General features: G+C 49.0%; 1 protein-coding gene across 2 annotated transcripts in view; it reads right to left on the minus strand.

The window, feature by feature from the left end:
• Ssc4d (scavenger receptor cysteine rich family member with 4 domains) overlaps window positions 1–8,777 on the minus strand; it is a 17,217-nt gene extending 8,440 nt beyond the window's left edge. The window contains exons 1-4 of one of the 2 annotated variants that reach the window (XM_050129319.1): window positions 8,505–8,777; window positions 3,236–3,480; window positions 1,229–1,264; window positions 792–1,097 (exon numbers count right to left, since the gene is read on the minus strand). In XM_050129319.1, the coding sequence (XP_049985276.1) occupies window positions 792–1,097; window positions 1,229–1,264; window positions 3,236–3,401 (508 nt within the window). In that variant the 5' untranslated portion in view covers window positions 3,402–3,480; window positions 8,505–8,777. Of the gene's footprint in view, window positions 1–791; window positions 1,098–1,228; window positions 1,265–3,235; window positions 3,481–8,504 lie in introns of those variants that run through there. The other variant, XM_050129320.1, reaches the window with a different exon arrangement.
• Window positions 8,778–9,256: the final 479 nt, after the last annotated feature.

Raw genomic sequence — 9,256 nt, forward strand, 5'->3', positions numbered from 1 at the left:
TTTTTCTTGCTTTTTCGAGACAGGGTTTCTCTGTGGTTTTGGAGCCTGTCCTGGAACTAGCTCTTGTAGACCAGGCTGGTCTCGAACTCACAGAGATCCGCCTGCCTCTGCCTCCCGAGTTCTGGGATTAAAGGCGTGTGCCACCACCGTCCAAGCTTAAGCCCAGTTTTTAATGCAGTTGACATCCCTGGGGAATTTACTAGAAAAATTAAATTCTCAGGCCCTACCGAAGACCTGAAGAATCAGAAAGTCTAGGCTGTGACTACAGCTTGTGTTCTCGCTCATGTTTGCCAGCTAGATAACAGCTCTCAATGCCAGTGACTCTGAGTTTCTGCAGCAGCTCTAAGCATTGCAGAGCTTGTGACCAGAGAGACCCCAGGGGTCTATTAAAAGGGAGTGGTAAGTCTGGTATGATGATTCATGCCTGTAATTCTAGCATTTAGCAGGTGGAGGGAGAAGAATCAGGCATTCCAACCCATCCTGGTCTTCATGTCAAGTGAATGAATGAATGAACGAATGAATGAAGGATGGATGAATGGGGTGGGTGGGGCACAGCTCAGTGGTAGAGTACTTGCCTAGAGTCATTCTGACACAGACTGGACATGTGTCTCAGTGGTAAAGTAATGGCCTAGCATTCACGAGGACCCAAGTTCAATCCCTAATCATGGAAAAAGAAAAATCAGGAGGGGTACTCTGTGTGGGGGTTCAAGCCCCTGCTAGTCCCTTTGGTCCGTGAGCGAGAAGTACTCCAGTCAGCTTCCCTGGCCCCGCGGGTCCCCTCCTTCACTCACCATCACACAGGACCGCCACATCTTCATAGTGGAAGCAGTTGTGAACACCCCAGCCCCTGCTGCCGCACTCGCTCAGAGAAGCTTCCTGCCCCCGGCACTCCACGTTATCCAGGAAAATGGGGCCTCGGCCTTGGCCAAAGGCCAGGGGCCGCGGCACTGGCAGTGCCAGGCCACAGCCCAGCTGACGACACACCACGTTGGCATCCACAACGTCCCAGTCGTCGTCGCAAACACTGCCCCAGGAACCGCTGTGCATGACCTCCAGGCGCCCTCGGCAGCGGCTTGGGCCGCCTACCAACCTCAGTTCTGTAAAAAGGGGGACAAGCCGGTGCGATAGGGAATCTGGAGCCCAAACTACAGAATGTCATGGGAGCCTTCAAACATGTGGCCGCTTGGGAGTATCCGCGAACAGATGAAGGGGTAGAGGCAGAACCTACCTGGAAAGGGCAGCGGAGTTGGCTGGAGGGCACTGGCTGAAACAGAGGAAGAACGTGAGTCTCTGCTCGGTTTGGGGGAACTGGTCCCTTCACACAGCTTCCCCTTGCCCACGGTCTCACCATCACTCTCCTCCTCTTGGAGGCCTCCTTTTCCAAAGGCCTCATCTGTGGGACCACCCCCACCCTCCCTATCCCAGAGGTCCATAGTCTCTAAAGATTGGCTCCAGACCCATTCGTCTCCATAGCAAAATCTCAGTAGCTCCCTCTGCTACCTGCAAGGGATCTGAGTGGCCAAGGCTTCTCTCTCTACAAAGCAGTGTTTTGGTGTCATTTTTCATTTTAAGAATTAGTTATTATTATTGTTTTGTTTTTGTTTGTTTCGAGTCAGGGTTTCTCTGTAGAGCAGCTCTGGCTGTCCTGGAACTTGCTTTGTAGATCAGACTGGCCTCAAACTCAGAGATCTGCCTCCCAGAGTGCTGGGATTAAAGGCGTGCGCCACCAACGCCGGGCTTTCACTAGCCATTTTAGTATTGTTTTAAAAATTATTTTATTCGCTAGCTGGGAGTGGTGGCACACACCTTAATCCCAGTACTTGAGAGGTAGAGGCAGGCGGATCTCTGTGAGTTTGAGGCCAGTCTGGTCTACAGAGTGAGTTCTAGGGCAGCCAAAGATACACAGAGAAGCCTTGTCTCAAAAACAAAAATACAAAACAAAACAAAAATAAATTTAAAAAAAAGAAAGAAAAAAAGGAAATTTTGCTGGGCGATGGTGGCGCACGCCTTTAATCCCAGCACTCGGGAGGCAGAGGCAGGCGGATCTCTGTGAGTTGAGACCAGCCTGGTCTACAGAGCTAGTTCCAGGACAGGCTCCAAAGCCACAGAGAAACCCTGTCTCGAAAAAAAAAAAAAGAAAAAAAAAAAGAAAAAAGGAAATTTTATTTTATTGTGTGTGTGTTTTGCCTACATGTTGTCTGTGCACTAAAAGCAGTACCGCCAGAGGCCAGAAGAGGGCATCAGATACTCTGGAACTGAAGTTAGGGGTTGTTGTGACCCACAAAGAGGATGCTAGGAATTGAATTTGGGTCCTCTGGAAGAGCAGTGAGTGTTCTTAACCAGTGAGCCCTAGTCTCCAGTCCCTTTTCAATGATTTCTTGAGGAAATGTCACATAGTTCGGGCTCCCCTGGAATTTGCTGTGAAAATGAGTATGGTTTTGAATTTTTTAGCCTCCTGATTCTGTCTCCTAGGTGCTGAGGTTATAGACCTTGGCCAACATTCCTCATGCTTCTTCTCTTCAAGTACATAGATGTGAGTTGTGTGTGCGTGCGTGCGTGTGCGTGCGTGTGTGTGCGTGTGTGTGTGTGTGTGTGTGTGTGTGTGCGTGCGTGTGCCACGTACACAGGAAACTTTGGGAAGTTGAGTCTCTTTCCATCATGCAGATTCTAGGAATCTAGCTCAGGTCCTCTGCCTTGGTGACAAGCTTTCTCACTTGCTGAGTCATCTGGCCTGTCCTGTTCCTTTTGCTTGTTTGCTTGTTTTTCAAGACAGGGCTGTCTGTCCTGGAACTTGCTTCAGAGACCAGGCTGACCCCAAACTCACAGAGATCTGCCTGCCTCTGCCTCTCGAGTGCTGGGGGTAAAGTCTAGTTTTTGTTTGTTTGTTTGACTTTTTGGAGACAGGGTTTCTCTGTGTAGTTCTGGCTGAAGACCAAGCTGGCCTCGAACTCGGAGATCCGCCTGCCTCTGCCTCCCAAGGGCTGGGATTTAAAGGTGTGCACCACCACTGCCTGCCTTGTTTTTGTTGTTTTGAGACAGGGTCTCATGTAGCCCCAGCTGGCCTGGAACTTGATAGGTAGCTGAGTATGTTCTTGATTCTCTGACTCTTCTGCTTCGACTTTCTGAGTACTGGGATGACAGATATGCGCCACCATGCCTGGTCTCCCGCCATGCTTGACAGTGGGGAGAACCGAGAGTTAGAGAGGAACAGCAGGGGCTAGCTGGGGATACTCACCCAGTGGGAAGAGAAGAAGCAAGGACAGCGCTGGGGGGAGGGGCAGAGGGGCTGCCCCTCCCTCCCCAGGCTTCCATCCCCGACTCCACTCCTCAGGCTGGGGACCCATTTCTATCTCTGCTTCTTTGTGCGTCCAGCCAGTGGATGGCTCTTCAGAGGGTCCCATCAGGAATCGGAGGAGAGGTCACAGCTGGACCATCTGGAACTCCAGATCCCCAGTGTTTCCTTCCAGCTGCATGGGCCAGCTGCAGGGAGGAAGGACATATCCACATGGGGTTGACATTCCTAGTGGAGGGAAGGACAGGTGCAGCAGCTAGGAGATGAGAAAGACGGGCGTGGGCCAGGCCATGTGGGCTCAGTGGCGTGCTTGCCTGGACTCTGCCATTGAGAATCTGGAGGAATGGCTCGGCTGTAGAGAGCCTACACACCATCCCTGACCGAGGAGCTGGCGGTGTGGCTCAGTGTTGGAGCCCTTGCTGAACTCACGCAGGCCCTAGGTCCATTCACAAAAGGGGAAGATGGGGTGAGCAGGGAAATTTATAAGGGGCTGCATTTGGCTGTAGCTGAGGCGTGTGAAGACAAAGGATGACATATGGGCCTCGGCAGGCTGCTGGGTTCCAACCAAGGCAGATCCGGAGGCTCAGAGTTATCCTCCAGGCCTTCATAGCCCAAAGTGTGGTTGCTACTATGGGTGGTACTTAAATAACCCAGTTAATTTTAGGGGGGCTGTAGGTAAATATTTAAATTTTATTTATCTATTTAATTAATTATGTCATTATCATTATTATTTTGGATTTTGAAACGGGGTTTCTCTATGTAGTCCTGCCTGTCTTAGAATTCACTATGTAGACCAGGCTGGCTTCGAACTCAGAGATCCCCCCCTGCCTCTGCTTCTCTAGTATGGCATGTGCCACAACTGCCCTGTTGATTTTATTTTCATTGTTTTTTTGTCAATGTGTGTGTGTGTGAGTTGGTGTATACGTATGTCTGAGTGTCTGTGGGGGTCACGTGCACGTATGAGCATGTGGGGGGCATTTGCATGTATGTGTCTGAATGTGTGCGTATGTATGTGTGTCTGAATGTGTGTATCTGAGTGTCTGTGGTATGAGGTTGTGGGGGGCATTTGTGTGTATGTATGTATGTGTGTATATGTATATGTGTCTGAATGTGTGTATGTATGTGTGTCTGTGCGTGTATATGTCTGAATGTGTGTATATGTATGTGTATATATGTGTCTGAATGTGTTTGTATGTGTGAGTCTGTGTGTATATGTGTCTGAATGTGTGTATATGTATGTGTCTGTGTGTATATGTGTCTGAATGTGTGTGTATGTATGTGTGTCTGTGTGTGTTGAGGATTAGACCAAGGGATTCATACTTGCAGAGCAAATGTTCTACTACTCGACAACATCTCTGGTTCTTTTTGTAAGTTACTTAGGCTGATTCCATGTAGCCCAGGCTAGCCTCCAGTTTCCTGTGAAGCCAAGTGAGATCTTCTGATCCTCTTGCCTCCACCTCCTAAGCATCCAGATTACAGGCATGTGGTATTATGCCCCATTTTATGTTGGGAATTAAACTCTGAGCCCCCGAAAGACAAATAAGCACTCTAACAATTGAATTAATTCCCCATTAACTAAAAATTGAGTTAATTCTTCCCCCTTTTTAGAGACTTTTTTTTAAAAAAATGTTTTTCCAGACAGGGTTTTTCTGTGTAACTCTAGGTTTCCTGGATTTAGTCCTGTAGATCAGGCTGGCCTTGAACTCAGAGATCCGCCTGCTTCTGTCTCCCAAGTGCTGGGATCAAATGTGTGCACCATCACCACCCAGCTGAGTTTTTTGTTTGTTTGTTTGTTTGTTTGTTTAAGACAGAGTTTAACTACACATCTCTGCCTACCCTAGAACTGGCTATGTGGACCATGCCAAGCTTGATCACAGAGACCTGCCTGCCTTCCTCCTGAGTGCAGATCCTGTCTCAAGAAATAACGTGCAGCCGGGCGGTGGTGGCACACGCCTTTAATCCCAGCACTCGGGAGGCAGAAGCAGGTGGATCTCTGTGAGTTCGAGGCCAGCCTGGTCTAGAAGAGCTAGTTCCAGGACAGGTTCCATAGCTACTGAGAAACCCTGTCTCGAAAATCAAAAAAAAAAAAAAAAAAAAAAAAAAAAAAAAAAAAAAAAAAAAAAAAAAAAAAAAAAAAAAAAAAAAAAAAAAAAAAACCCTTAAGAAATAACGTGCAGAGAACCTGGACAACAATGAGGACCCTAAGAGAGACATACCTGGATCTTCTCTACATGGGAAGTAGTAAAAGAAAAGATCTCCTGAGTAAACTGGGAACATGGGGACCATGGGAGAGTGTTGAAGGGGAGGGGAGAGAAAGGGAGGGAAGCAGAGAAAAATGTATAGCTCAATAAAATCAATAAAATAAAAATTAGTGCCACCATAAAAAAAGAAAGAAAGAAAGAAAGAAAGAAAGAAAGAAAGAAAGAAAGAAAGAAAGAAAGATGGAAAGAAGTGCAATGATCGAGGAGAACATTTGGCATCAACCTCTGGTCTCCCATGCACTTTATGTGTGTGCACAACTGCAAACACACACACACAAAACGTGGAGCCAGAAAGATCAAGAGATCAGATTAGGCTGGAGAGATGGCTCAGTGGTTAAGACTGCTCACATCTGCTGCTCTTCCAGAAGGACCCAGGTTCGTTCCCAGCACTTACATGGTGACTTGTAACCACCCCTAACTCCAGTTCCAGAGGACCCAATGCCCTCTTCTGACCACCATAGGTACCAGCCACACACAATGCACATACACATAACACATATGTAGACAAAGCACTCATGCACAGTCAATAGATAAATATTTTAAAAAAGAGTTAAAGGTCACCCTCAGCTACATAGCAAGATCGAAGTCAGCCTGGGCTACAATGAGGCTCTGTCTCAAAAATCAAACAAAACAAACACCCAGTTATGGTTATTTACTTCTGAGGCAGGGGAATTGTCACAAGTTTGAGGCAAAACCTGGCTACCTGGTGAGTACCAGGCCAGCTTGAGTTTCAGAGACTGAGACCCAGGCTCAGCTTCCTGTTCCTCTCAAAAAAACAAAAACAAAATCTCCAGGGGCGGGCTGGAGAGATGGCTCAGTGGTTAAGAGCACTGGCTGCTCTTCCAGAGGACCTGGGTTCCATTTCCAGTATTCACATGGTGGCTCAGAACTGTCTGTGACTACAGCCCGGAGGGATCTGGCACCCTCACACAGACATACATGCAGGCGAGATACCATATAAAAATAAATCTTAAAAAAAAAATATTCCCCGATGAAGGCAGGCCTCTGTGAGTGAGGGCCAGCCTGGTCTAGAAGACAGCTCCAGGTAAGCCAGGGCCTGCCTAAAAACAAACAAAGAAACAACTCTACCTGCGAATCTCAAACAAATTTTACATAATTTGTGCACTAAGATCCTAAGAGTAAGGGAAAACGCACAGATGCAGAAAATAGCTGGAGGGCCGAGGGGGCAGGACCGGGCTTGCGTGGGCTAGAGGAGAGAAGCACACACCTGCCTCCCAGCCCCTTTGGGGCCAGTAGAGGAGAAAATGGCCCTGTGTGGGATCCTTGAAGCCCGAGGTGCCCAGGGGCATGGTGCCCCTCCCTGGAGGATCTCTCCCTTGCTTTTGACTCCACCCTGGCAAGCAGACAGTGCATTTGGACAGAGGGTTGAAAACAGATCTGGATGCAGACACGAGGTTTTCAACACTCCATTCATGGAAGCCCAGGATAGTCCCCCGCAGAATAATCCCCTTTTGTCTTCCTCCCACCCTGACTGGAGACAGCTGGGACCCGGGAACTGGGAACCGTAAGGATGGCAGCTACAAGTCAGTCTTTCCTGGTAGGGATGCGTAATTTCCTGGGCCTTCCCATGGCTCCCAGGTTCTAAGGGAGCCCTCCCGCCACCCCGGATCCGTTCACCTCCCTCCCAGAGGGACCCTGACAGAAATCCTCAGATGCCCCTAAGGTATTCCCTGCTTCTGCAGCCTAGGATGCCAGAGAGACAGACACTCTCCTCCAGGATAGCTGACAGGGACTTGAAATCCCAGACAGCCTGACTCTCTAGATCATGGCTTGCCAGGGAACCCAGGCTCAGCCCCACCGCCTTCAGCTCCAAACTGACTCCTCTAGTCTGTCCCTCTCCCTGTCCCATTCTCAGTGGACAGCAGTGGAGGGACCGCTTTGTCCCTGTCCTAAGAGGCTGTGGTGCTTTGTTTTCGAAGAGGGTTTCAAACTCCTCTGTAGCCAAAGGTGACCTTGTGCGTTTCACGTTCCTGTTCCCATCCCTGAACGCTGGGATTATAGGCGCGTGCCCCACCACATCTGCCTTCCAGGGTTCTTTCAGATATTTGTGTTCTAGTTTTATGGGCATAGGTGTTTGGCCTGCAGGTATATATGGGCACTGCATATGTACCTGGTATCTGGGGAGGCCAGAAGAGGGCGTTGGGACTAGAGTTGTTATAGAACAGCTGTGAATCACCATGTGGGTGCTGGGAATCGAACCCTGGACCTCAGCAAGAGCAGCCACTACTCTTAACTACTGATCCAGGGTTCTTGAGTCTTCTTAGGTTTCTTTCTCAGCCCCGGTGGGGCAGGTGATCAGAGGCTGCAAAGCCACATTGTTCTTATTTGCAAAATGGTCTCATAGTCTCTCCCTTATACTCGCTGCCACATTAAATGGGCTAACGTTTATAAAAGGTTTGCCCAGTGTCTGGTCTGCTCTAATGTGCTAGCAGTGGCTATGAGTGCCCCCATCTGCAGACCCTCCACGATAAGAACCAGATCTTAGTCAACAGTTATATGTGGCACAGGGTGTGCAGCAAACGTTTGTTGAATGACTGAATGAAATTGTGGCTATGGAGTCACAGAACAAAGCAGTTAGAAGGGTCTCAGGAAGCAGTCGATGAGTTGGCTCAGCAGGTAAAGGCCATTGCTGCCAAGTCTGATGACCTGAGTTCAAGAGTTCAATTCCCCGGATCAACATATTGGTAGGAGAGAACACTCTTGCAAACTGCCCCGTGACTGTCGTGTGTGTGTGTGTGTGTGTGTGTGTGTATGTTGTGTGTGTGTGTGCCTGTACACACATAAATAAATAATGTAATATTAAGAGTTTTTTTTTTTAAGAAGGGTCTCTGGAGGTCTTTTTTTTTTTTTTTTCCTGGAGGTCTTAATAGGAAACTGTTACTGCACACAGAAAACACACACACACACCAGCAAAACTGAAGGATTCGTACCTGTGGGGATGTTCTGGGCTCTTTCCGTCCCTTCGTCTCCAGATAATCCAAGTTCCAACGACTGCCTCTGCCCTGGGAAGTTTAGGAGGGGGAAGGGCCCCCCAAATGCAGATCAACACAGACCTTTCTTCTTTTCTTTCCGTAGCTGGAAGGAGAGAAGAGGCGATATCGCTGGCCATGGAGCTGCTGGTGGCCCCAGCCTGTCCCCACCTGACCTTTGGGGCCCAGAGAGGCGAAGGGAAAGTGGAGGTGGTCCTTAGTGCTGTGAGCGGCCCAGAGGAAGGGCACGGAGGAAAAGGAGGAGCCGTGAGGCCTGGTGGCCCCTCCTTTCTCCCAGCTCTCTCTTCTAGGCTCAGGTTGCAGAAAAACCTGAATGGGTCCCTACCCCGGTCAGGAGGACAGCTGCAACATCAGACACAGGCGATGGAGAGGCAGCCTGGGCTACACTGGGAGAACAAGGTTATCCTCAGCTACCTAGTAAGACCCTCTCTCAACACAGAAATAGAAACGAAGGGAGGAAATCAACAATCAGGGCAAGGGAGATGGCTCACAGGGTGAGGGTGCTTGTTCAGCATGCTTGGAAAATCAAAGTCAAGCCCCAGAAAAGCAAAAGAAGCCAGGCCTGGGGGGCGCACGCACTCAGGAGGCAGAGGCAGGTGGGACTCTGTGAGTTCTAGGACAGCTGGAGATAAATAGTGAGACCCTGTTTTAAACACAGACACAATTCTATGACACCATTTACTTGTGTGAAC

This window comes from Alexandromys fortis, unplaced genomic scaffold, assembly GCF_014885135.2.
Source record: "Alexandromys fortis isolate MF-2015 unplaced genomic scaffold, M_Fortis_MF-2015_v1.1 scaffold_312, whole genome shotgun sequence".
Classification (NCBI taxonomy): Eukaryota; Metazoa; Chordata; class Mammalia; order Rodentia; family Cricetidae; genus Alexandromys; species Alexandromys fortis.